This window comes from Cetorhinus maximus, chromosome 3, assembly GCF_964194155.1.
Source record: "Cetorhinus maximus chromosome 3, sCetMax3.hap1.1, whole genome shotgun sequence".
Lineage (NCBI taxonomy): Eukaryota > Metazoa > Chordata > Chondrichthyes > Lamniformes > Cetorhinidae > Cetorhinus > Cetorhinus maximus.
Window position 1 is genome coordinate 198,547,911 of NC_135881.1, and position 25,704 is coordinate 198,573,614.

Sequence of the window (25,704 nt, forward strand, 5' to 3'; positions counted from 1 at the left end):
GTCCAAGTGAATTTATGGTATGCATTTTCTAAAGAAATGTACATTCCTAAGTGTAATTATCCAGTAATACAAGTTAATATACATAACTATACAGTAGGAATGACTCTGGGAATGTTCTGATTCGTGAAAATTGCAAGCAGATCTTTTGGTTTGCTAGTTCTAGTTATAAGCAGCTTCTCTGAGACCTGGTTGATTTCTACATGCAGCATAATTCCAACACACAGGATTTCACTGTTTTTATATCAGATATTGTTGGAAGCATGGTTAGCACCTATGTGAAAACATGGCTTACATGCATTTGTGTTAAATGCACATTTACAAACATATGAAAAATGACAGGAAAAGACCAACTAGTCCATTGAGTCTGTCCCATCCTGGCATTGAATACAAATAACTTATATTTAATTGTTCTGGCAATACATCCTAATTACCATATTCAATGTTGCAAAACCGGTAAGGCATTGGTCATGTATTTTTCAATAACATGCACTATTACCCCCAAGTCCTCCTTTTGCTCAGTAGCCATGAGCATACAGCCTTGCATGGTGTGTACATGCTTGGAATTGCCCTTTCCTGAGGGTATATCCTCTCTATCACAATGATTGCATATTTCCACCTCGTGACATCACATCTTTGCACTCCTGCCTCAACAATCCTTGTCACCCCCCCAAACCCAAGTGTTAGAATTCTCTTTTGGCTGACTTATCATCCTGCAGGCTGTGTAGGCTTTATCTCAACCAAGATTGCGCGCATCCCCATCCCATACCCAAGTCCCACTCACACATCACTCCTGCCCTTGTTAACCCACTATGCTTCCCAGTTGCTGAAACACTCCAATTTAAAATTCTCAGTCTCATGTTCAAATTTCTCCATGGCCTGGCACAACTCTACCTCTGCAGTCCCCAGACCTACAATGCCTACTCCCCCACCAGAACTCTTCAAGCCCCTGACACTTGTTTCTTGTGCATACCCCCTCTCCCCTTTTTATTCCACCATTAGCTATGAGTTCAGCAATCTAAGCTCCGCAATCATGAACTCCTTCCTTAAACCCCTCTTCTCTTTTAAGCTCCTCCTTAAAACAAGCTGTCTGGTCATCCTTCTTAACCTCTCTTCCTTTAGCTCGTCTCCTTGTGTATGATGACACTTTCTTGAATTAAGGCGGAAAGTTTTCAATGTTAAATGTGCTATATAAATACAAATTGATGTTCACCTCAAACTTGTGCATAGTTTCCCTCAACGCCTTCATATAATTTGTTGACAAAATGATAAACAGCGATTTCTGACATCGACATGATTAGAAATCGGCCTCTGTGCAGCATAATTAATTTTAATGACTACCAACTGTGGATGGGAATGCAAGCAGTCCCTTATCCAAACTAAAATCTGCTTGCCAATCCCACAAAACTCAATAAAAAAAAAGTGAGTAAAATTCTGCAGAAGCTGGGAAAAAAGAAAAAGCTGGAAACACTTAGCAGGTCAGGCTGCGTCTGTGAAGGGCCAACAGCTTGAAGCGTCGACTGCTGTTTTCCCATCGATGTTGCCTGACCCATAAGACTCAACGTTGCGTTGTAGCTCTCTATGTAGCACCTTGTCAAGGCTTACTAAAGGTCTAGATACACAAATGTGCACTTGCCTTTAATTATCATTTATTTACTAAAGTATCAAGATTTTCTTGTCTTTTCTTATAGATCATTGAGCATGATGAAAGTGCAGAGGAGGGAGCGAAAAAAGTTTTTTCCCAAATAGAAAGGATCATTAAACAGGTGCTGTACAGATCAAAACCTATTGACTTAGTGAATGCAGAATTTTCTTCACATTCTGAAGTGCATCAGTCTGCTTTTCATTATCATTAGTCTTCCACAGCAGCAATGTTGACTGTGAGAAGGAGCCCGTCTTTATTAAAATCTTTGTTCCTTGGTCTAGGAATTGCTGGGTTGGGACAGCACAGATCTTGAAAACAAAGATTCTGGAATTGAGGATGATTCCACCAACTGGGAAGAGGAGGACTTTGGAGATGCAATATGGGATATGCATGATGAGCAGGAACAGTTAGAAGCTTTTCAAGCAGCAGTTGGATCAACCTGTGAATTGGGATTTGAGAAGGTATTTCTTGCTTTATGTTCATGATAACTCTTTATTAAATCACATAACCAATGCAGTGAAATACAAAGAGTTAGAAACATATGGCAGCATATAAATTGTGATTTAAAATGGAATAAAAGTGAAGCTTGTGGTCATCAAAATAAGGGATCACCCTGCAGCTGATTGGAATAATTCCCTCATTTACAGTATAAAGGTTAAATAGCAGGGGATAGATGCAATGTGGGAGATTGCCTTGTGTGGCACTACATTTGTACCCTGTGAAGAGTATTCATTATTAAACCATTGTGATTTTCAAGTCTGTGCATTATCAGAGTACGCGTACCCAAACCGAGTCGCTGTTAGTGTGTTGTTTGACGTGGATTGGGTTGAAACTTGTCATGTTTACTTGGGCTCCTAACACTACCCCATGGTCCGAATTTTATTTTGGTGAATTAGTGTGTGTAACCCACTCATGGACAATATAAATAACAAACGTGTTAGCATATTAATGTGAAATATTAAGCCTCTTGGCCCCAAAGTGCTACATGTGTGTTGAATAAATTTGAAATGCAGTAATAGCATCATAGACAAAAACGACAGCTATTTTATGCACAGTAAGATCCCACAAAAAGCATGAGATGATTGATCATTCAGCCAACACTATTAAGTATTGGCTTAATGTCTTTACTCAAAATAGAAGACAAAGGAATTTCATATGAACACAATTACCTTTACATTATTAGTATCACAGCGTAATTTCAACCCATATGGTGTCACCCAGTGCTCGCTGGACTGGGTATAAAATGGATTACCTTCCTTGTAAAGACCTCAATATTTAAATATACTTGGCTATCGTTGCTGTCCTCTCTTAAATGAGACTACAATTCTTTTTTAACCATTTTGTATCAAATTACTTACAAGTTTGTGCTGTGGATTTGCTCTCACTACCCCTGGGTCTGAATTTTATTTTGCTTGGGAAACCAGGATAAAGCAGGGCCATCAGTCCAGAGGTGTAGAGAGGTGAATTAACCTACCCAAACAAAAATGTGCAGTAGGTTACATTACCAAATTATTTTAAATGTCAGATTGTTCAACAAATTTTAGGTTGTGCCTTTTTTTTAGTGCATGCCATTTTTAACGATTATAAATATGAATCTGAGATGCATTTAATAGTTACCATGTCAAAGAAGCTCATCCTTTTCATTTTAGTCTGGTATCTTATGATGGCATTTCTAACATTTTTTGTGAGCACACGAGCAAACTATTAATGAGGTGTAATTCCAATCGCAAGTGTGCGTAAGCTTTATTTAAACTGCACTGCTCTCCCAAAAACCTATTTAGGTAGTATATTCAGTTATTTTTGTTAGCATTTTGGAGATTTTTATTAATTATACATAATTGGGGAGGATTTATTCTGTGCACTATCTAATAAAGTGTAAATTCATTTGTCAAGAGCAGGTATATTATTTTACTACACACAAATCATTGTCAAATTGTTGTGAATTCTTTAATCTTTGCATATCCTTTTCCATTGTTAATATATGCAATCATTGTAATTGAGTTGAAGACTTATTTTCTGTAAATATGTATAATATAAATGATTAAGATCTATAGGGAGGTAAAACAAATCTTACTATACAGGTTTTCGATGAAATAGCATTTTGTCTTGCTGCAGAAATAATCCCATGGGCCTGAAGGTTTAATGATATAATTGTTCATCTAATGTATACATTGGTTTATATTTTTCATTCATTTGTAATAATTTTCAGAAACAAAAAAAAACTTAAAAGCACAGATGTGTAAACTGAAATTCCGCTATCATGAAACAATGCACTTTACCCTTTGTTGTAACTTGCTTTTAGTATTATGACCGGCTGAATGATTTGGTGACAGCTCCTGCACCTATACCTCCGCTTCTCGTGTCAGGTGGTCCAGGGTCTGGCAAATCTCTCTTGTTATCTAAATGGTACGTTCATATTTTAACATTCATAAAATATTTATATTTCCTTTTAATATGTCTTGTATCCTCTAACCAGATGATTGTAAACTTTATTGTTTTATTTAGAAAGTGGTGGGGGTGGGCGGAAGGGCTACTAAATTGGAAATGAAAACTTTTCATACTTGACTAACTTTTAATTTTTGTAAATTGATAAGCATTTTTAATATTCTGTGGAACAAAACAAGTCTACAGTTCTGAAATAAAAACAGAAAATGGTGGAAATACTCAGCAGGCCAAGCAGTATCTGTGGAGAGAGAACAGAGTTATCAGGTCATTGATTTTTTATTAGCATTTTCTATTTTTAATTCAGATTTCCAGCATCTACGGTATTTTGCTTCTACATTTCTGAACATGTAGCTAAAAGGAATAGATTAACAGCTTTTATATTCCACTTACCCTGAAAAGATACAGTCATACTGTGACCCTTAAAATGGAAGAGAAAGGCGTACTACCTATTATGTTCCCAATCTAGAATGATTAGATAATACACAGATTAGCTGCCTCCTCTTTACTCCCTTTTGTAAATACAGGGTAGATGAAGGGGACATGACTTATAATATTGAGCTTTAAGTTTTTCATTTGCTATTTTCGTTGTCTTTTGTTGTTATAGGATTGAACACCAGCAAAAGTGTTCCCCAAATGCCTTAATTTTATATCACTTTGTGGGAAGGCCTCTGTCTACCAGCTCTGAGCCAGCACTAATAATAAAACGACTCACTGTAAAGGTAGAGAATTGGATACTTCTACTGTAACTCTGAATGGTATTTAAGAAATGGAAGAAAATGGAACTAGGTACTGATTAGAGATCCACTCCCTTTCACCTGAACCTTGTGTTGAGTTAGCAGATAATTTGAGTTAAGTAACTTTGAGTTGAGAACAGTCTGCAGTTCAGATGAATGCTGAATGGGCAAACCTTGTATACGCCTTCATCAGAAATGTTTTGCAACAAAATCAATGGCTCCCTCAACTTTGAGAAAACATTGTTTTACAATATTCTCTGTTCAAAAGCTTTGTACCAGATTTAGGTAAATATGTCACTCTGTAACTTGTTTGCATTAACAAGTTTTGCATTTATCATTAGCTCATTAACATAATGCCAGTTTTGTTTGTTTGAGTTTGTAACTGAACTTTGACTGTGAGCATCCCAATGTATTAGGGTTACAACAGTGTTTCATCATCAGGAAAAATGGAGCTGAAAAAAAATCAGGGCACAGATAGAAAATTATTTACATTGCTGAAAGTGTAAATAATCTCCTCTCTGTGTTTTCACATCTTTTGTGACGTTACAAATTAAATGAACAAATGAAAGGGCATTGCTTCTAAATGAAATGCACACCCATAGGATGGTCCTTATTCATTGAAGGATAAATTTTGCAAGGTTGTGCTCCTGGCATGAAGCCCTTTTGAAAGCAGTGCAGATCGTAGAACCATGGGTTTTCTGCTAAATAATTTGATTGATCAGAAGATCTGGGGCTCTGCAGATCAGGTGTGCTCACCTCAGTAGTCAATTCTTCAGGCTGTTCTCCTGTAAAGCAAGGCTTCATGCCACAGTGCAACCTTGAAAAATGTAGCCTGTAATAATGCACGAGTTATTTTTTTTTTGCTCACTTCCAGCTGTTGCAGCATTCGTGGTCCATGTCTGCCCTAGCACTGGATCCAAATAAGCTACTGGAAGAGTTTCCTCGATGGCTGGAGAAACTATCTGCACGTCACCAAGGTAGTATCATCATAATCATCGACTCCATCGATCAGATTGAGGTACGAATGAGACTAGAAGCCCTCAAAATAATTTTAACCTTTTTTACACTTGAGTAATGGATAATTTCTGTATGCTCAGTTCTAACACTGTAATTAATAGATTTATTTAAAGGTAAGGGACCATGTTTTGCTGAAAAAATGACAGTGTATAAATGATCTAGCCACCTATGGCGAGTAAACGATACCTTGTGAGCTCCGAATCACCACAGGTTGCTGATTGATTTCCGCCACTTCACGAAAGTGGCATGTTGTGCTTAACTTCCCCATGAGTTTCATGAAGTTACTGAATTTGTACATTAATTACCAATTAAACTTGCCACGGAAAGTTAAGTCTAGTAATTAATAATGGAGTACTTTTTTAGTTAAGCGATAATTGTTAATTGCCAATCAACCCCTCTTGCTCAGAAAGTAAATAGTTATAAGTATGGAATCTTGTTCCTTCAGGTTGTGAATTACTTTAGATTTTAAAAATGTCAGTTTTTTAACCAGCTTTCTGGACCTTTCACTGTCTTAGTCCGATCTTTCTTTCCTCTTTATTTCTCTTTCTGTATCTGTTTCGGCATTGAATTCACCCACTCAAATTCCTTCTCAGTTCTTCCCCCGTTTATTTCTCCATCCTTAAATCTCATTGCTTAAGGAGATGCACTGTTTGTCTTGTTGTTCATCAAGGGCCCTGATGCATTGTATCCCTCACTGCATCGTTATCAGCTCGCACTTCCAGCTACTCTGTGGGGCAAAAAAATGTTAACATCTAAACATGCACAAATGAGCCTAACGGGATACAATGACTCACGTCAGCAAATTTTAGCCGAATATAGTTCTGTGTGCTGTGTATTCAATGATGCTTGTGATGCTTTTTCAGTACATTATTACTTCAAAACAATGACTAATTCAGGGCATTACCCACAATTTATTTTGTACATTGATCTGTTTGGAATTTCTTGGTACAGAACACATATCCTGTCTTAAAGCGGGGTCCATCGTTATTGACCTTTTCCTTAACCAGAACGATCTTACAGTTAGGTTTGAGCTAAGGATTATGCACTTGGTGCATTACGAAATGGTGCGTTATCAATTGTAAAATCATTGTTGCATTTATGTACTTCTAGCAAGCTGAACGGCACATGAAATGGCTGATTGATCCACTGCCTGTCAACGTGAGGGTAATTGTTTCTGTAAATGTGGAAACTTGCCCCCAAGCATGGAGGTTAGTAACTGAATGTTTTGCAGAGCTTGTGTCTTTTATTTTAAATGGAACTTTGTAACACTTGATTGAGTAATTTAACCTCACACAAAACATGACTGTCTTTATTTTCGTGTTTTGTATTTGATTAACTGTTTGTTTGCTGTGGACTAGTGAATTAAGTTGTACTCAAAAACATTATGGATTGATAAAACAAAAACAAAAATAAAAGTACCTGGAAAAACTCAGCAGGTCTGACAGCATCTGCGGAGAGGAACACATCCGCAGTTTTTTGCTTTTATGGATTGACAAAATCCTAATAGCTCATGAGTCATCCAAGCTAACAAGAATAAAGGCAGAAGCATAAAAGCAAAAAACTGCGGATGCTGGAAATCCAAAACAAAAATAAAAATACCTGGAATAAACTCAGCAGGTCTGACAGCATCTGCGGAGAGGAACACAGTTAATGTTTCGAGTCCGTATGACTCTTCAACAAAACTAAGGAAAAATAGACGAGAGGTGAAATATAAGCTGGTTTGGGGGGGGGGGACAAGTAGAGCCTTTCGATCCCTTCCCCCCACCCCACCCTCACAAGGGCTATCTGTACCTTGCCCGTCCTGCTTTCTACCCTTAATGTCACATTCCTTAGATAATATCACCACCTTCAAAACCTCTTTGTCCTTTTGTCTGACATCTTTTGGCTATCTCCACCTATCACTGGCCCTCTATCCAGCTCTACTTGTCCCCCCCCACCCTAAAAACAGCTTATATTTCACCTCTCTTCTATTTTTCCTTAGTTCTGTTGAAGAGTCATACCGACTCGAAACGTTAACTGTGTTCCTCTCCGCAGATGCTATCAAACCTGCTGAGTTTTTCCAGGTATTTTTATTTTTGTTAAAAATAGAGGCAGACTCTGCCAATTTCCATCCTGTAACTTTTATCCTCAGTTTTAATACTAAATGTGAAGATTTAATGGAGTTCTTTGTCTCCAATGTTGAGGCTATCAACTTGGCTTCCTCTCCTTAACCATGCCCCATATTCTTCCAACTTGGCTTTCATTTGCTGCAGTCCACAGCTTCTCATCAGGGAAAACCACCATTCCTTCAACACTTGTCACTTGTAACCACCTCTCCTTGGTCGTAAGTTTACCGATGTTGTCAACGTTTTCTGAACCTCTTGGCGCACTCCACCCCTTTCAATAGTGTCATCATTAACCCTCTACCTAAAAAGCCCACCAGCAACTCCTGTGCTCTCTCTAACTACAGTCTTATTTCCAACTTGACTTTCCTTGAACACATCACTGTTGGTAACTTCGCACTTCTCTATCTCACCATTGCCTGTTGGAGTCCTCCCAGATCTAGTTCCCAACCCTCCCACAGAACCAGCAAAGTCCTTTGCCACTGTTGTCATGGTTTACCATATTCTACTTCTTAACTCCCTACTTACTTTGACACTGTCGACCATCCGTTTTCTCTATTGAATCTCCTCACCAGCCACCTCCACATCACTGTTCGCTGTGGCTTTAGCTACAATTTAAAATTATGAAAGGTTTTGGTAGAGTAGGCACAGAGACAATGTTTCTACTTGAAGAGCAAACTAAAGGCTATCAATATAAGATAGTCGCAAAGTAATCAAATAGAGAATTCAGAAGAAATTTCTTTACCCAGAGAGTGGTGAGAATTATGAAACATGCAATCACAGGTTTGAGGCGATTAGTATAGATGCATTTGAGGGGAAGCTAGATAAGCATATGAAGGGAAAGGAAATAGAGGGTGATAGATGAGGAAGGATGAGTGGAGGCTCGAGTAGAGCATAAACATTGGCATAGACTAGTAGGGCAATGACCTTTCTCTTTTCCGTATGTAATATGAGGTGATTAAAAAAGATATGGTGAGAGACTGTGATATTTGGTACTTGTGCATCAGAAGGTGAATTAAAATAATTGAATCCACCTAATAATCTTGTTTCAATCAGGTTGTGGCCAACACTACATCTTGATCCACTGAGCCCAAAGGATGTCAAGACTCTGATTAATGTGGAATGCTGCAAAGCTGATGTGAAACTGACAAGGGAACAGGTTTGTATTCCAGTGCCCAATGTAGCCAAGATTTTGTCTAGATTGTTTTTCCTTGCACCTTGAAGTTAAGAAATAATGAATCCTAAATGCAATATGACCTCTGTTTAAACATTTCTGTTTATATGAACTGAAGAATTTACAAATTGTAGTTAGAATTTATAACCTGTAAAATATAAACTTTGATCATTTTGTAAATCTGCACACACTACCTATCAAAAGAATGAAGAAATGCATTCTTAATAAATTGAATTCTTTCAGCAGCATTTAAAAGGAAGAGATTTGAGCAGAGAGGCTAGCAGAATATCAGAGGCCAGGTCAGAGTAGTGTGGAGATCAGCCTCAAAATATAGATGACCAGGAGTGTTTTTATTATTCTACAGTTAATACTTGTGTGAAGTATAGCAATTAGAGTTTGATATTTGAGGGAATTTGGTGCTAGTTGGTCACAGTCTTCACATCTATATTTTAAAATCAAACGTACAGGAAAGTCAGTGTGGGGAATTCTCACTGTCTGGAGTTAATATGGGAGCCATCAGGGATCCTCCTTGAATCCAGCAGCAGCACATTTACGTCTTGTTGAAGAATTGAGTTTTTTTGAGCGGAGGATCTCTGCTTGAAGAGCATTTAAACTCTTCAAGCCTCATCAGAGTGGCCGCAGACAATGACAGGAAGCCAGTAAGCCTGCCTCACACTCATAATGGCCGGAACATCATGACTAGACACTTGGTACCCTCCCCATAGCTATGTAATCTCCTTGGAGAGGCAAAAAAAGAAAAACAGGGCCTATAAAGGGAGGAAGATCCTCTGTGATTCCTTGGGCAATCCAGGAGATCAGTCTGACCATGCAGGTTCGAATCCCGCCACGGCAGATGGTGGTATTTGAATTCAATAAAAATCTGAAATCAAAAGTCTAATGATGACCATGAAAACATTGTCGATTGCTGTAAAAACCCATTTGGTTCACTAATGTCCTTTAGGGAAGGAAATCTACCTTCCTTACCTGGGGGTCTGGCCTACATGTGACTGCAGACCCACAGCAATGAGGCTGACTCTTAAATGCCCTCTGAAATGGCCTAGTAAGCCACTCAGTGGTGGTGAGCTGCCTTACAACTTTCTCAAGGGCAACTAGGGATGGGCAATAAATACTGGCCCAGCCAGCGAAGCCCACATCCCATGAATGAATAAAAAAAAACATGGTGTATGTTATCTGTTAGCCCACTTACTGTATAACGGAATCTTCCCCCCCACAATCAGGAACTGGTCTAGCTCTCTCTTGAGGGCATGCAGAAAATCAGGACACACAGCAACATCTGGCCTGTTCCTACTTTTGTACAGTTTTAACACATCCCCTGGCCCTTCAAACTGAAATAATGTCTCATTGGGATTGCAGTCCCTTTCATTATTTTATATACCTCCCGATCAGGTCATCTCTAAGTCTAAAATAAAAGCAAAATACTGCAGATGCTGGGGATCTGAAATAAAAAAGAAGTGCTGGAAAAGCTCAGCAGGTATGGCAGCATCTGTGGAGAGAGAAACAGAATTAACATTTCGAGTCCGAAATGACTCCTCTTCTGAACTGAACTCCATCTCTAAGTCTATGCTGCTCTGAAGTAAATTGACCTAAGTCCTTCAGCCTGTCTGAGTAACTAAGGTTCTTTAGGTAGGAATCAATTTTGTGGTTCCTGACTGAACCGCTGAATTGTTTCTGGATTGTACCCTCCAGAATGTGGTTACCAAAGCAGCAGTACCAGGCGGCGCAGGACACAGCGATAGTGTAGAAGGTGAGCAGTGGGTGACCCCTCTTTAGGGCAGTAGAGAGAAACGGGATTCACTAGTAATCCGAACCCCTGAGTTGCTGGAACTGTCCAATAAATACATAGACGTGGGGGGGTGGGTCCGAAGGAGGTGAGGGGTGTATGGGAATGGTGTAGTGGGCAGCATACCTGGATCGATCAGGGATATGGAGGCCCTGCCAGTCTTAGTGCCATTGTCTCATTTAAATAATGCTCCCCAGAGGCTGGCCCAGATTCATTACTTGGCTGGAAAGTGGGAGCAGATAATTGGCCGCAGGATACAGCAGCTAGGGCCTGCTAAAAATACACATTAACCTCTGGTGAAGGACTGAAGACAAATTTGTGACAAATTTGCATCGATGGTTTCTTTTACAAATATGGATATTGGAATTCAGGCTGAAGAAAGGATAGAGAATTTAGGAAGTGTGGTGGAGAGGTAAAAAGGAATGTGCTTAACATTCCCTCTACTTTGATGATGTGTTCTCCCCCGTCCCAAAGATATACCTTATTTTTGAGTCTTCAGCTTCTCCAATCTTTCCTCATAGCTGACCTCCATGAGGGATCAAGCTTATACCTCTTTGTACCTGTATGTTCTTTTTGTGGTGTGGCAATAGAACAGACACTGTAGTCCAGATACGATCTGACAGTGCATTGCATCCCAATTCCTGTCACCTTTGTTTCCGTCTGCCCCCTAGGTGTTAACAGACCCCATGGCAGTATTTTGAAGAAGAGCAGGGGACTTATCACCTGTATCCTGGCCAATATTCATCCCTCAATCAACATCACATAAACAGATTGTCTTGTCATTATCACATTGCTGTTTGTGAGAGCTTGATGTGCACAAATTGGCTGCCACTTTTCCTACATGTCAATAATGACTACAATTCAAAATCACTTAATTGGCCATGAAGTGATTTGGGACATGATTGTGAAAGGTGCTAAATAAATGCAAGTCCTTCTTTCTTTAACAATTTTCACGATTGTAGGCCTGTCTGCACTGCTTAACTCTTGGAAACGTGGCAGTATTCACAGACCATTGCTTGCTTAAACCTTCCACATCCTTGTGCAACAAATGCTTTCATCTAATATATTGATAAATGACTCCTTCCTTTCTCCACTCCAGATTTCTGCCTGGCTGCATACCCAATCTCAGAAAAACCACTGCTATTTTTCCTGCTAACCTCAAACTCCTGCTCAGAATTCCAACTCTGACGATTTAATTAAATGGATAATTTTCAAGTCAAAATAGCTTGAAACTTTGTTTTTGTCGGAAATGTTTGCTTGGAATTTTCCAATTGCTCAGAAAGTTTATTCAGACAGTATGAGAGTCATCAGGATCAGGAAAGTCCGGGTTTGATCCCTGGTCTGTGTGGAGTCGACTGCTTTCACTCAGAGCAGCATTGTGAGCACTGCTCAGTGCTGTAGTTTATGTTTGTGGGAGCAGTGAGGGCACAGTTGGACTCGACAGGACAGCTGCTCTGCTCAAGTGACTGACATTTGTTGTCTAGGGTCGCACGTGCACCTGGCTGATATAACCAAGGATAACTGGTCCTTGATAAACCATACTTTTTGGGGAAGAGCAGATAAAATTGGTGAGGAAATGAAATGTTTGCTTACTTGTGTTTGAATGTCATTAATGAATTGTAGGAGAAGAAGCTGGAAAAACATTGCAGATCTGCGACAACATGCAATGCACTATACGTTACACTTCTGGGCAAAATGATCACAAGGTGAGAGGCACATATTTGCATGTTTATCGATTGTGGGTTTTTTGTGTTTGTCTTGGAAAGTGTTTTCCATGAATTGTTCTTGTATAAGTGGGAGATTCTACTGCAACCATTTTTAAATTGAGGAAGTATTCTAATCCTGCATGGAACTTTGTTTAGAATACTGGAGACATACTTGAGTGTGGAGGAAAAGGATATAGGGGCACAGGAGAAGGTGCAAATACGAATGCCTAGAATAATACCAGAAAATGTGAGGTTATACCTATCAGACAAGATAAAACAGGCTGGGTGGGTGACCTGTTGAGTTCTTCAAGGTTATAAAAAGGTTTGAAAGGGCTGATGTAGCAAAGAGGTTTCCACTTGTGGACGAGACCAGCACTAGTGCATAAATGTAAAATGGCGATTAATAAATCCAAACAGGAATTCAGGAGAAACTTGTCCACCCAAACGATGGCTAGAATGTGGAACTTGCCACTACAGGGAGTAGTTGAGGTGAATAGCATAGATGCATTCAAGAGGAAGCTAGATAAACGCAGAAGGGGAATGGGAGAGAAGACTACGCTAATGGGGTTAGACGAAAATGTGGTGGAAGGAGGCTTGTGGAGTAATATGGCCTGTTTCTCTGCTGTAAATATTTTGTAAATATAGGCAGGGTTTTCAGTTTTAATCTTGGTCGTGCATGCCTTTTACCTCATTAACTTGAGCTTTGCTCGCTCTATGTGATGCAGTATGGACATAACGGCCCAAACTTTTTGGTCAGTTGCAAATGAGTGGTGCTCACCATTCACCACGCTTACATCTTCCCACAGAAACTTTGTGGGCTTTTGAGTGGCAACTTAAGAGCCATTAGATATCCTTTTCAGTGAAGTTCCCTCTACAGGGGATCTGTGGTGTGTGTGGGCAAAGTGAGCAGTGGTGTGTCTCAAAAAATCAGATTGTAGGATCTTCGCTAAGACGTAGGGCCAAATCCTCCGGTCTCCGGGTGATCGGAGACTTGACGTATTCCTGAGATGCACTTCGGGAAACGGTGGAAGTCCTGATGTGTTGAACTATGTGGGAATTGCCCAGGAAATTGAAACTTCCAGTGGTCAATTCCCCTGCTTCCTGGGACCCTCAGTGAGTGTGTCCGACTCTAAGTTAAAGTCAGAGGCTTGGAACAGTTCCGTGGGACTTACTGAATAGCTACCCAGGAAATGTTCAAACTAGTCTATCTTCTGGGTAACTCCACAACAATCACTCACACTGACCCTCTGACTGTCTCCCCGACCATCCTACCCCCGACCTGGCCTGAGGAGCACCGCCCAGACCGACGTGACTACCCGCTCAACCACCCGACTACTCTCCCGACCAGCCCCCGAGTACCCCCTGACTACCCTCCAATCACCCAGCTACCCTCCCGACCACCCGACTATCTACTGATCACCCAACCAACCCTCCAACCCTACTCTCCCGACCGACTACCTACCTACCTTCTACCCACTTACTCACCTTATTAATTATCCACCTCACCCACTTTTCCATTCCCCCCACCTCACCCACCTATCTACCTCACCCACCCTACTCACTTACTCACCTCACCCTCAACCACCTCACCCAATTACCCACCTTACCTCACTCACTTACCCGCCCCCACTTCCTACCCACTTACCCATGTACTCGCGGACTCACTTACCCACCTCACCCGCTTACCTATCTTGTCCGCTTACTTGCTTATCCACCCTACCCACCTCATCCACTTAACCTACTTCATTCATTCATCCATTCACCCATTCATCAACATTCAAACTGGACATTTAAACTGACCATATGACAGCCAATGCCGTAAAAAGGGGGTGTTTCTTCTGCGCTGATGCTCTTTGCAGGTCTCTATGTAGATTCCTGTGCTGAGCGAGTTCTTCTGGATGTTATGTCAGAAGTCAGATCCTTTTAAACATAACCAGGTAAGTGCGTGGTTTTCTGATTGATCCACATTAGACGCAGTGTTTCGAAGGTAAACGGAGATTTAGGCCATGGATTCTATGCCAGGAAGTATAAAATAGAATATTTAACTCAATGCTCAATCATGTCTAGAATTCAAAATAAAGTGAGAGAAAGAAAAATGGGATTATGAGAAATATATAAAAGAAACAGAAAAAGGAAAGCAAAGTTTATTTTCATTTTTAAAAAATCCATTTCTACATTACAACAACAATTAGACTTCTTTGGCTGTTAAAGCACTTTGAGATGTTCAGTGGTTGTGAAAAGTGTGATATAAACGCAAGTCTTTCTTCTTTCAACAATAATTAAATATGAAGGAATGAGACTTCAAACTTGTAAAAGTTAATTTTCAGTGCCAGAGTGGTTGTTTGGGAGTAATCGAGATAAATTGTGTTGTTTTTAAAAAAAAATCACCTAACTGTGAATACACGAGCCCTAATGGTTCACTGGCATGTTTAGTGGGTAAATACCAGAAATCCACCCACTTTATTAATGCTGAGTCCCTTGGCGAGGTACTGGTGCAGCCAAAGCTTGTGGAGGAGCAGGACAATTTGGAAAGCAGCTTCCTGATAGTGGTACAGAGCATAGTGGTTGTGTTACTGGACAGTAATCTAAAAGCCTATACTAATGACCCAGAGACATGATTTCAAATCCCATCATGCCACCTGGAGAATTAAAATTCAATGAATTAAGTAAACCTGGAATAAAAACTAGAGTCAGTAATGGTGACAAGGGAACAGCTGGATTGTTGTTTAAAAAAAAATCATCCGGTACATTCATGTCCTATAGGGAAGGAAATTTGCCATCCTTGCCTTGACTGGTCCTTATTTGACTCCAGACCCACAACAATGTGGTTGACTCTTAGCTGCCCCCTGAAATGGCTCACCCACTACCTTCTCAAGGACGGATAGCATTGGGCAATAAATATGTGCTGGCGTTGTCATTAACTAGGTGCCCACATCTAGTTAATGAATAAAAAAAGAAATTCTTCATGTAACTTTGCATGTGAAGAATCCAGAAATTGCTATCCTATTTACTCCAAAATAATGGTGATCATCGACAGTCTCATTGTTATTCCCAACGCAAGATCTGGGTCAATATAATTTAGCAATTGTAACATTTTGAAAAGTATGTTTTATTTCTGCCCCCTGGGTGTTTTGTTTTTAAGTGGCATTTTCTACTTGCGATAGTCCTACGCCTTCTATTGCACAGCTCTTACAGCTATTGGACCCAAATACAAATTTAGCACTAAGCATTCAAGTAATCTGTAATAAAATTCTTTAGTGCTGTATTTGGTCCAGGATCATTGTGCATCATCACATTCTGTGTAACATACACTTTGTGTGGCTCCCAGAGTTGTTCTGATGAAAGAGAATGCGCTGCACTTTATTCCCAGTTCAGGAAAAGCTCAACCTATTTAAATACTGAAATAGTGCTGATACTGAGGTAAACTGTGCTTGTCTTTGTTCAGTGTCAAAGGCCTGGGAGGTATCGACGATATTCTGCAGCAATGTTTTCAGTGTCAGGATACGGTGTCTTTATACAGGCTTGTACTACAATCTGTACAACAATCCCTGCCTACTGATGGGGACAGACAGCTGATGCGAGAGGTGAGAAAATATACGGGAAATTTTAGCAATAGACTGCATATTTTAATTCAGAGAAGAGAATAGATGTAAAGTTAGATTGTTGCAAGCTTAAAAAAAAAGTTGCAGAACGAAAAGGCAAGGTTTCCTGGCATTAAATTAGAATGTAAACAATAAACCACACATTGAAATAAGTAACTGAAACAAATTAATTATCAGAATAAAATGGTAATTTTTTTTCTTGAATTTATGGAGAACCACAATGTGGTATTAATAGGACTGCGTATATTTTAATAACTGTGTAATCCTCGTTTCGAGTACTTCAGAATGTTAATAGCTGCAATGTGTAAAGTAATGGCAGGCAAGCAATCAGTGAAGATTTATCTGAAATCCACCACGTGGAACACTTCAATAATGTTTTATCATACAGTGTCTTCAGATGCAATAGGGTGACTATATACCGTCACGATTCGCGAGCCAGCTTCAGTAGCGATCAATATAAAAGGATGAAATGTAATTATCCCCAGAAACTGGTTTGCGTCTTAGAACCAGTTACTATGCAATGTAGCCGGAAGCTTCCCAGGATACAAAGAATGATGGGTTGGCTGCCAAACACCTTTGGCCAGAATATAACGCTTGTTGGGTGTGCCCGACCCGACCGAGCGTAAAATGACATGTGATGACGTCGGGCGAGCGTCCCAACCTCATTGCTCACTCATGCAATATTTCAGTTGGCAGGTACACGTGGGAGTTGGCAGTGCCCGCCAACAATTAAAGGGCCTATTAAGGCCATTAAAGTTATAATTAAAATAAATTTTTCGCTGCCCATCCAACCTTATGGTTGGTGACCAGGCGAAAAAGCCAAGTGGCCTTTGCGTTTTTTAGGAAACCTCATCCACGGGCGGGATGAGGTTTCCAACAGTAATGAAAAATAAAATAAAAATGTTAACATTTCATTAGTAGCATTTCCCTGCTCATGTGACAGAGTCACATGAGGGGACATGTTTTATAACATTTTAAAAATCTTTATTTTTAATGTTCAAAACTCTTCATTTCCCTGAGGCAGCTCTGTGCCTCAGGGAGCTTTTTCAGCGCGCAGGCGCAAACTTGGCCTCTCGCCCTCCCCCCTCCTCACCACCATGCAGGCAGCGCCGAGCCCTAATTGGCCTGCCAGCGTGAAATCACGGTCCGGCCCTGACCATGACCGGCGGTTGGCTTCCCAACCGCCCCCGCCTGATGAGGGCAAAATTCTGCCCCTTGTACGCCCTAATGTGAGCCGCTTGCCTTGTGGCTAAATTTGCAATTTCGGTATTTTCATAGAGCCTTTACGTGCAAGTTTTGCTGGCTCCATTTTCAGCGCTTGTGCCATTTTAAAGTTACAATTTAGTTTCTTGAGATGTGCAGATAGAACATGATTAACAACAATGTCATAAATGGCTGGTTTCTTTTGTTCCTGGTAATGGATTTGGGTTTGCTTTTAACCTTAACCACTCCAAAATCGTGCAGATCTGCTGGTCTGATTTAGGATGCCAAATCTCTTGCAATTTAGGAAATTAAGCCTGTATTTCTTACAAAGAGGAAAATATATTGTTAATTTGGAAATATCTCTGGAGACGGACAAGAAGTGTGCACCTGGTATTTTATATTCAATTACAACCCGTTTAATTGTTTACATTATTTAAAACAGTTATGTATTGTATTGCTTATTTGGCTGAGGAAAATGCAAACCAAAGCTCCAGTGCAGACACGGGCTGAATGGCCTCCTTCTGTGCCATAAAACTCTGTGACTGTTTGCTCGTGAGTGTGAGGAAGTTACATGCGTTACCAACAAGTTTTGAGTTCTTAAAGTACATATTTAAGATTTTAAAAATAACTATTGTACTTAAATCATATTAAACCAGATGGATGTTATTAAACGAGATTGTTATAAAAGCTTCTTGTGTTCTAAATTAGTCTGTGTATGTATTTTCTAACATCTGTGTTTTAACTCCTTTTCAGATTCTCAGTTTAGTCCACGTAAGTCACAATGGCGTGAGTGAAGGCGAACTGTTGGAGATTTGCCCAGAACTTTCCTGGCCTGTGTTAGCCTCTCTTCTTTATAGCTTGCAGTGCACTTGTGTGATAACATACAGCTGTGGACTGCTGAAGTTTCAGCATCTTCAGGTAAGATTACTTGCTCTCAAATTGCATTAACCTGTCACTTCCTCAAGATTAAGGCATGCAAAGACTTAGCTATAGCATTTTGTATAACATTGATAAGGCCGAATAGAATTTTCCAAATTAGGAAAGCATCAAGTTCACAAAACCAATTTCTGGGTTTCATAAGCACTCCCATATCTTACGACAGACATGATAACAGCTGATTAACTGGGAAATAAACAGCTGCTTTGTGGTAAATACTGTTAGTTATGAGCACTTGGAATAATCCCTTGTTGGGAAAGAAACTATTTGAATTGATGTAGAGCTGTTCACAATCTTAGGATATCTCAAATTTGTGCACAGCCAATGAAGTTGTTGTTGTAACATAACAAAACATGACAGCCAGTTTGTGCACAGCAAGATCCCACAAACATGTAATGAGATAAATAAATAATTAAACAGTTTCTATTTAGTGATAGTTTTCAGGGACTCAAGTTGGCCACGGCACCAGGTGGCCCACCTCCACCATTCTTTGAATAATTCCACAGGTTATTTTAAGTCCATCTGCAAGGGTTGATAGAACCTAAATTGAATCCAGAAGATGCCACCTCCAGCAGTACAGTGCCCCCTCAGTACTCTGCTGGATTGTCAGCTGAGATTGTGTGCCCAAGTCTCTGGAGTGGGGTTTGAACCTACAACCTGACTTGGAAATGAGAGTGTGCTACCACTGAGTCAATGCTGATACCAAGTGGCTCCTTTCCCTATGTTTTCACCCTGTTGTTTGAGGATTATGCACTGCATGACATTATAATAACCTGCATTGTGGATTGCGTTTAATGTTTATGACCTTATGATTTATTTCAAGGCTTGGGAAGCAGTAAGATTGCAGTATATGGAGAAGGAAGAAAACAATACTATCACAATGTACAGGGAAAAACTTGTGCAATATTTTTCACAGCAAATGAGGTATTTATTAGTCCTACAAGTAATTATCAGCATATATAGTAATTCAACTTACAATTTATTTAAATTTCTTCCTTTCCTGTATATAAAAAAAACCCTTTTCTTTTGTCCTGAGATCCCCCGAACAGAGGGGATGGGTAGACAACTTGGTTCCAAGCTTTAACCAATGTTCCTTGTAACCAGATGCTAGAAGATGTAACATGTAGTCACTCGCTCTCTTATTTTTGCCCCTTCTTTGTAGAGAAACACTAGGCTTGGCTTAGTACACCACAGCCCCCAAATTTACAGTGAAATTGCAACCCTGTCACATAGAACCACAGATATGAACCCCTGTATACTAAACTGCTATGTCACTACTATTGGGATAAGTATATATAATTAACCTTATTATAAATCTTGTAGGTAATGGATTGTAACTCTTTCGAGTTATCAGCAGATCTCATGTAACTCTTTCGAGTACATTCACAGTTCTTGGTTTCCGGGAGTGGGACATGAACCCACAACCTTCTGATTCAAAGGCGAGGGTGCTATGAACTGAGCCACAGCTGACACCTCGTTGGTAATGGATTGTAGATGAATGGATTATTAAAATAGTTAATTGCTGATTTCCATTTGACATTTGTTTAGTATATATTATTCTTTGTGATTGACTGGCACACGTCATTCATGACCAATCTGTGTTTTTTCAGTCAGGACAGAGTAACCTGGCGTGGTGCTGATGAACTTCCCTGGCTCTTCCAGCAACAGGGAGACAAACAGAAACTGCACAACTGCCTCCTGAATCTCTTTGTCTCTCAGAACCTGTACAAGAGGTGGGAAGCTGGACTATCCTCTCATTATCCCTTTTTCAAAATAGCTTGAACCTTACTTTTGAGGATCTCTTAAAACCAGGGTTGCAGTACCAACCCTCGATAGTTCAGACTTTGTGGAAATGGGAACCAGGTGGGAGAACGCAAGCGAGGAAGTCTTGATTTAAAAAATGTTTTAGGCTTCAAATCTACTGTGAAGTCTTACGAAGTAATGCAGTAATGTAAAATTACCATGTGAAATTCTATTGTCTTTTATTTTAACAGGTTTTAACCCATTTCATTTAAACTGGCTAACTCCCTTGATAAAATTTCATATGCCTCTATTTGTGACAAAAAATAATACAACTCTGACTTAATTTTTGGTAGCAGCCCCTTTAATTCAGGATAGAGCACCAAACAAATTTAACAAGGTAGCTATAATTTTCTAACCTGTATCGTTACATACATCGTGAACTTTGTCATTTTTGGTTTCTGGATAAAAAGCTTGAAAGGGGAACTAATGTGATTTCAAATATGTGCAGACTTTGTGATTGGTTCAGTTATGGTTGTCACAGCCTGCTTTTTTTTTTCTAATTAGTGTGGCAACTATGGCATTCTACCAACCTGAACAATTGTTCGAAAGGTTTAAAAACAAGCAAACAGCGGACGGCCCTTTCAAAGGGAATAAATCAAACTGCTTGAAAACTTCATAGAAAGACAAGATAAACGAGCTAGCTCCTGAAGTTAGTAATGATAGAAGAAAATGATTTATGTATAAATGATGGAGCATAAATCATGACTTTAATTTCTTTTTGAGCAGACCCAAATTGAAATTATAATATATATATATATTACATATTCATCATTTGTTTAATAAATTTGCTTATTAGTTTAAACAAGAAATGGTGTGCAATTATGATTATCGCTTACTAAGAACTGAAGGGAGATCCCATGGAGGCACAGGAACAAGATCAGTAAGTTAAAATCAAATAACTCTCAGGCTCTTCTCTCATTCCAGACATTACTGAAAGTTTACCTAGACGTTAATGCTAAGGAAGATGCTGTTGAAGGCATAGGTAGTTGGGGCTCACTGTTACAAATATGAGGTTTATAATATTGTTGTGTTTTGGGACTGTCTTTAATTTAATGTAAAGTAAGACCATAAGACGTGGGAATAGAAGTAGAAGTAGGCCTTTCGGCCCAACGTGTCTGCTCCGCCATTCAATGAGATCATGGCTGATCTGATAATCCTCAACTCCACTTTCCTGCCTTTTCCCCATAAGCCTTGATTCCCTTACTCATTAAAAATCTGTCTATCTCAGCCTTGAATATACTTAAAGACCCGGCCTCTACAGCCCTCAGCGGCAAAGAATTCCACAGATTGACTAACCCCTGAGAGAAGAAATTTCTCCTCATCTCTGTTTTAAATGGGTGCCCCCTTACTCTGAGATTATGCCCTCTGGTCCTAGACTCTCCCACAAGGGGAAACAACCTCTCAGCATCTACCCTGCCAAGCCCCCTAAGAATCTTATATGTTTCAATAAGGTCACCTCTCATTCTTCTAAACTCCAGTGAGTACAGGCCTAATCTACTCAACCTCTCCTCATAAGAAAATCCCTCCATACCTGGGATCAACCTAGTGAACCTTCTCTGGACTGCATCCAATGCCAGTATATCTTTTCTTGGATAAGGGGACCAAAACTGTTCACAGTATCCTAGGTGTGATCTAACGAGTGCCTTGTATAGTTTTAGCAAGACTTCCCTGTTTTTATACTCCATTCCATTTGAAATAAAGGCCAACATTCCATTTGCCTTCCCTATTACCTGTCGAATTTGTATGTTAGCTTTTTGGGATCCATGCACAGGGATTCCCAAATCCCTTTGTACTGCAGCCTTCTGCAGTCTTTCCCCATTTAAATAATATTCAGCTCCTCTATTCTTCCTGCCAGAGTGCATAACCTCACATTTTCCCACATTATATTCTATCTGCCAAGTTTTTGCTCACTCACTTAACCTGTCTATATGCTTCTGTAGACTCCTTGTGTCATCCTCACCACTTGCCTTCCCACCTATTTTTGTGTCATCTGCAAATTTGGTGATTGTACATTCACTTCCCTGATCCAAGTCATTAATATATATTGTAAATAATTGAGACCCCAGCACTGATTCCTGTGGCACTCCACTAGTTACAGGTTGCCATCCTGAAAATGCTGCCCTTATCCCAACTCTGTCTTCTATTAGTTAGCCAGTCCTCTATCCATGCTAATATACTACCCACAATACCATGGGCTCTTATCTTGTTACCACCTTATGTGCGGTACCTTATCAAGCGCCTTTTGGAAATCTAAATATATTATGTCTACTGGTTCCCCTTTATCTATCCTGCTTGTTACCTCCTCAAAGAATTCTAATAAATTTGTTAGGCATGATTTCCCCTTCATGAAGCCATGCTGACTCTGCTTGATCATATTATATATTTCTAAATGCTCTGGTATTACATCCTCTGTAATAAACTTCAACATTTTCACAATGACGGATGCTAAGCTAACTGGCCTATAGTTACCTGTTTTTTGTCTCCCTCCCTTTTTGAATAAGGGTGTTACATTGGCCGTTCTCCAATCCTCTGGGACTTTTCCTGAATCTAAGGATTCTTGGAAGATTACTATCAGTGCATCCTCTATCTCTGTAGCTACTTCCTTTAATATCCTCGGATGCAACCCATCAGGTCCCAGGGGACTTATCGGCCTTTAGCCTCGTTAGTTTCCCTAGTACTTTTTCTCTAGTGTTAGTTATTGTATTTATTTCCTCGCCCCTTTTGCCCCTTGATTATTTAGTATTTTTGGAATGCTATTAGTATTTTCTACCGTGACGACTGAAGCAAAGTATTTATTCAACCCCTCTGCCATTTCCTGGTTCCCCATTATTGTTTCTCCAGCTTCATTTTTTTAAGGGGCCTATATTGACTTCGGCCGCTTTCTTCCTTTTTATATATTTAAAGAATCTCTTACAGTCTGATTTTATATTACTTGCTAGTTTACCCTCAAAGTGTATTTTCTCCCTCTTTATTATTTTTTCGGTCATCTTTTGTTGGTTTTTAAAACTTTCCCAATCCTCTGGCTTATCTTTGCCACATTGTATGTATTTTCTTTCAATTTGAAACTGTCCTTAACTCCCTTGGTTGGTTTATCCCTTCCTTGAATCCTCCTTCCTCACTGGGATATATCTTTGTTGTGAGTCATGAACTATTTTCTTAAATGTCTGCTATTGTTCATCAACCATCCTTTCTGCAAAACTCCTTTCCCAGCCCACTCCAGCCAACTCTGCCCTCATGCCATTGTAATTATCCTTATTTAAGTCTAGCACAGTTGTTTCCGACCCAAGTTTATCACTCTCAAACTGAATGCTAAATTCTACTATATTACGGTCACTGTTTCCTAGAAGATCCTTTACTCTGAGATCATTTATTAAACCTGCCTCATTACACATTACTAGGTCCAAAATAACCTGACCCCTGGTTGGATTCACAACATATTGTTCCAAGAAACTGTCCCAAATACACTCTATGAATTCTTGCTCGTGTCTACCTCTACCAATTTGATTTTCCCAATCTACATGAAGATTAAAGTCACCCATGATCAATGTACTGCCTTTTTTACATGCCATCTTTATCTCCTGATTTAGTCATTGTCCTACAGTATAGCTACTGTCAGGGTGCCTATGGACTACTCCCACTAGTGTCTTCTTCCCCTTGCTATTTTCTACCTCCACCCATATAGAGTCTACATCTACCGATCCAAGATCCTTTCTTGCTACTTATTCCATCTCATACTAACAAAGCTACCCCACCACCCTTTCCTTTCTGCCTGTCTGTTCGAAAAGTCACATACCCCTGAATATTTAGTTCCCAGCTTTGATCTCCTTGTAACCATGTCTCCATAATGGCAATAAAATCATACCCATTAACCTCTATTTGTGCTGTCAATTCATTTATTTTGTTCCGAATACTATATGCATTTAAGTAAAGAACCATTAGTTTTGCCCTTTTACCATTTTTTCCCCTTTTGACCCTATTTGCTAGTTGTTTTATGTTTGTACGCTCTGTCCCTTCCTGTCACACTCTGGGTATCATTACCTAAATAGCTGCCCTGCAATGTTGCCATATCCTTTTGCTTTGTAAGCCTACGTATCCCCTTTACAGAACCCTCCCTCCCCACACGGTCTATTTAATTTAAAGTCCCCTCTACAACCCTAGTTAATTGGTTCGCCAGGACACTGGACCTAGCATGGTTCAATTGAAGCCCGTCCCACCGGAACAGCTCCCTCCTACCCCAGTACTGGTGCCAATGCTCCATGAACTGAAACCCATTCCTCCCACACCAATCTCTGAGCCACGCATTTAACCCCTTGACTTTATTTACCCTATGCCAGTTTGCCCGTGACTCAGGTAGCAATTCCAAGATTATTACCTTGGAGGTTCTGCTTTTTAATTTAGCTCCTAACTGTTCACATTCTTTCAGCAGAACCTCCTTTCTAGTCCTATCAATGTCGTTGATACCAACGTGGATGACGACAACTGGATCCCTCCCCTCCCACTCCAAGTTCCTCTCCAGCCCTGAGGGGGATGTCCTTAACCCTGGCACTGGGCAGGCAACCCAGCCTTCGGGACTCACGCTCATGCCTGCAGAGGACAGTATCTATCCCCCTAATTATACTGTCCCCTACCACGACTATGTTCCCATTTTCTCTCCCCACTTGAATGGCTTCCTGTACCACGATGCCGTGGTCAGTTCACTCATCCTCCCTGCAGTCCTCGCTCTCGTCCACACAGCTTGCTGGAACCTTGTAACTGTTGGACAGTTGCAGGGACTGAGGCTCCTCGAACGCTACTCTCTGGATTCCCAAACCTGCTTAACCTGCAGTCACACCCTCCTGTCCCTGATCACAGACCAAATTTGAATTATCTAATCTGTGGGGTGTGACCGCCTCCTGGAGCAAAGTGTCCAGGTAACTTTCCCCCTCCCTGATGTGACGCAATGTCTGCAGCTCGGGCAGCAGCTTCTTAACGTGGATCTGAAGCTCCTTGAGCTGCAAACACTTGGTAAAGATGTGTTTGATCTGGATCACCTTGGTGTCCAGAAGTTCCCACATGCTGCAGCAGCAACACATCACCCGTCCTGCCACCGTTTTCGTATTTTACTCAATTAATTAGTTAATTACTCCAGTATCCCCACTCTTTACACTTTATTATAACTATTTTTTATACACATCAGTATCGATCTTATACTTAACAAGCTACCTTTAAGAAAAAGGGAAATAAAAGTCTAGAGATCTAAACACAAACTAAAGATTTTACTTTACTTTAAAGACTAGAAATACTCACCAATCCTACTCACCAATCAGCTGCTCTCCGTGCTCTTTTCCCTCTTGGTCTCTTTAATAGTCTCACACTCTTCTCTCACTCTCTCACTGTTAAAGGCCCCGTTCATCTCTCACTCTCTCGCTGTAAGTGATCCTGCCGTTTCACTCTCAATCTTTGGATGAATGGAGGAATGAAGGGGGTCATGTGACCTGTTCCAAATTCTGCTGATGACAAGCCTGGGTTACATGGTAGTTAAAGATTAAAGGTGGGGCCC

The 25,704-nt window shown here is 40.2% G+C and overlaps 1 protein-coding gene across 4 annotated transcripts in view; it reads left to right on the forward strand.

Moving 5' to 3' along the window:
* nphp3 (nephronophthisis 3) overlaps positions 1-25,704 on the forward strand; it is a 67,492-nt gene that overhangs the window by 23,794 nt on the left and 17,994 nt on the right. For all 4 annotated transcript variants that reach the window (XM_078539578.1, XM_078539577.1, XM_078539580.1 and 1 more), the window contains exons 9-20: positions 1,689-1,763; positions 1,924-2,103; positions 3,945-4,048; positions 4,692-4,806; positions 5,696-5,839; positions 6,949-7,046; positions 8,997-9,099; positions 12,539-12,621; positions 16,067-16,205; positions 18,180-18,344; positions 19,186-19,286; positions 19,973-20,095. In XM_078539578.1, the coding sequence (XP_078395704.1) occupies positions 1,689-1,763; positions 1,924-2,103; positions 3,945-4,048; positions 4,692-4,806; positions 5,696-5,839; positions 6,949-7,046; positions 8,997-9,099; positions 12,539-12,621; positions 16,067-16,205; positions 18,180-18,344; positions 19,186-19,286; positions 19,973-20,095 (1,430 nt within the window). The remainder of the gene's footprint in view (positions 1-1,688; positions 1,764-1,923; positions 2,104-3,944; positions 4,049-4,691; positions 4,807-5,695; positions 5,840-6,948; positions 7,047-8,996; positions 9,100-12,538; positions 12,622-16,066; positions 16,206-18,179; positions 18,345-19,185; positions 19,287-19,972; positions 20,096-25,704) is intronic.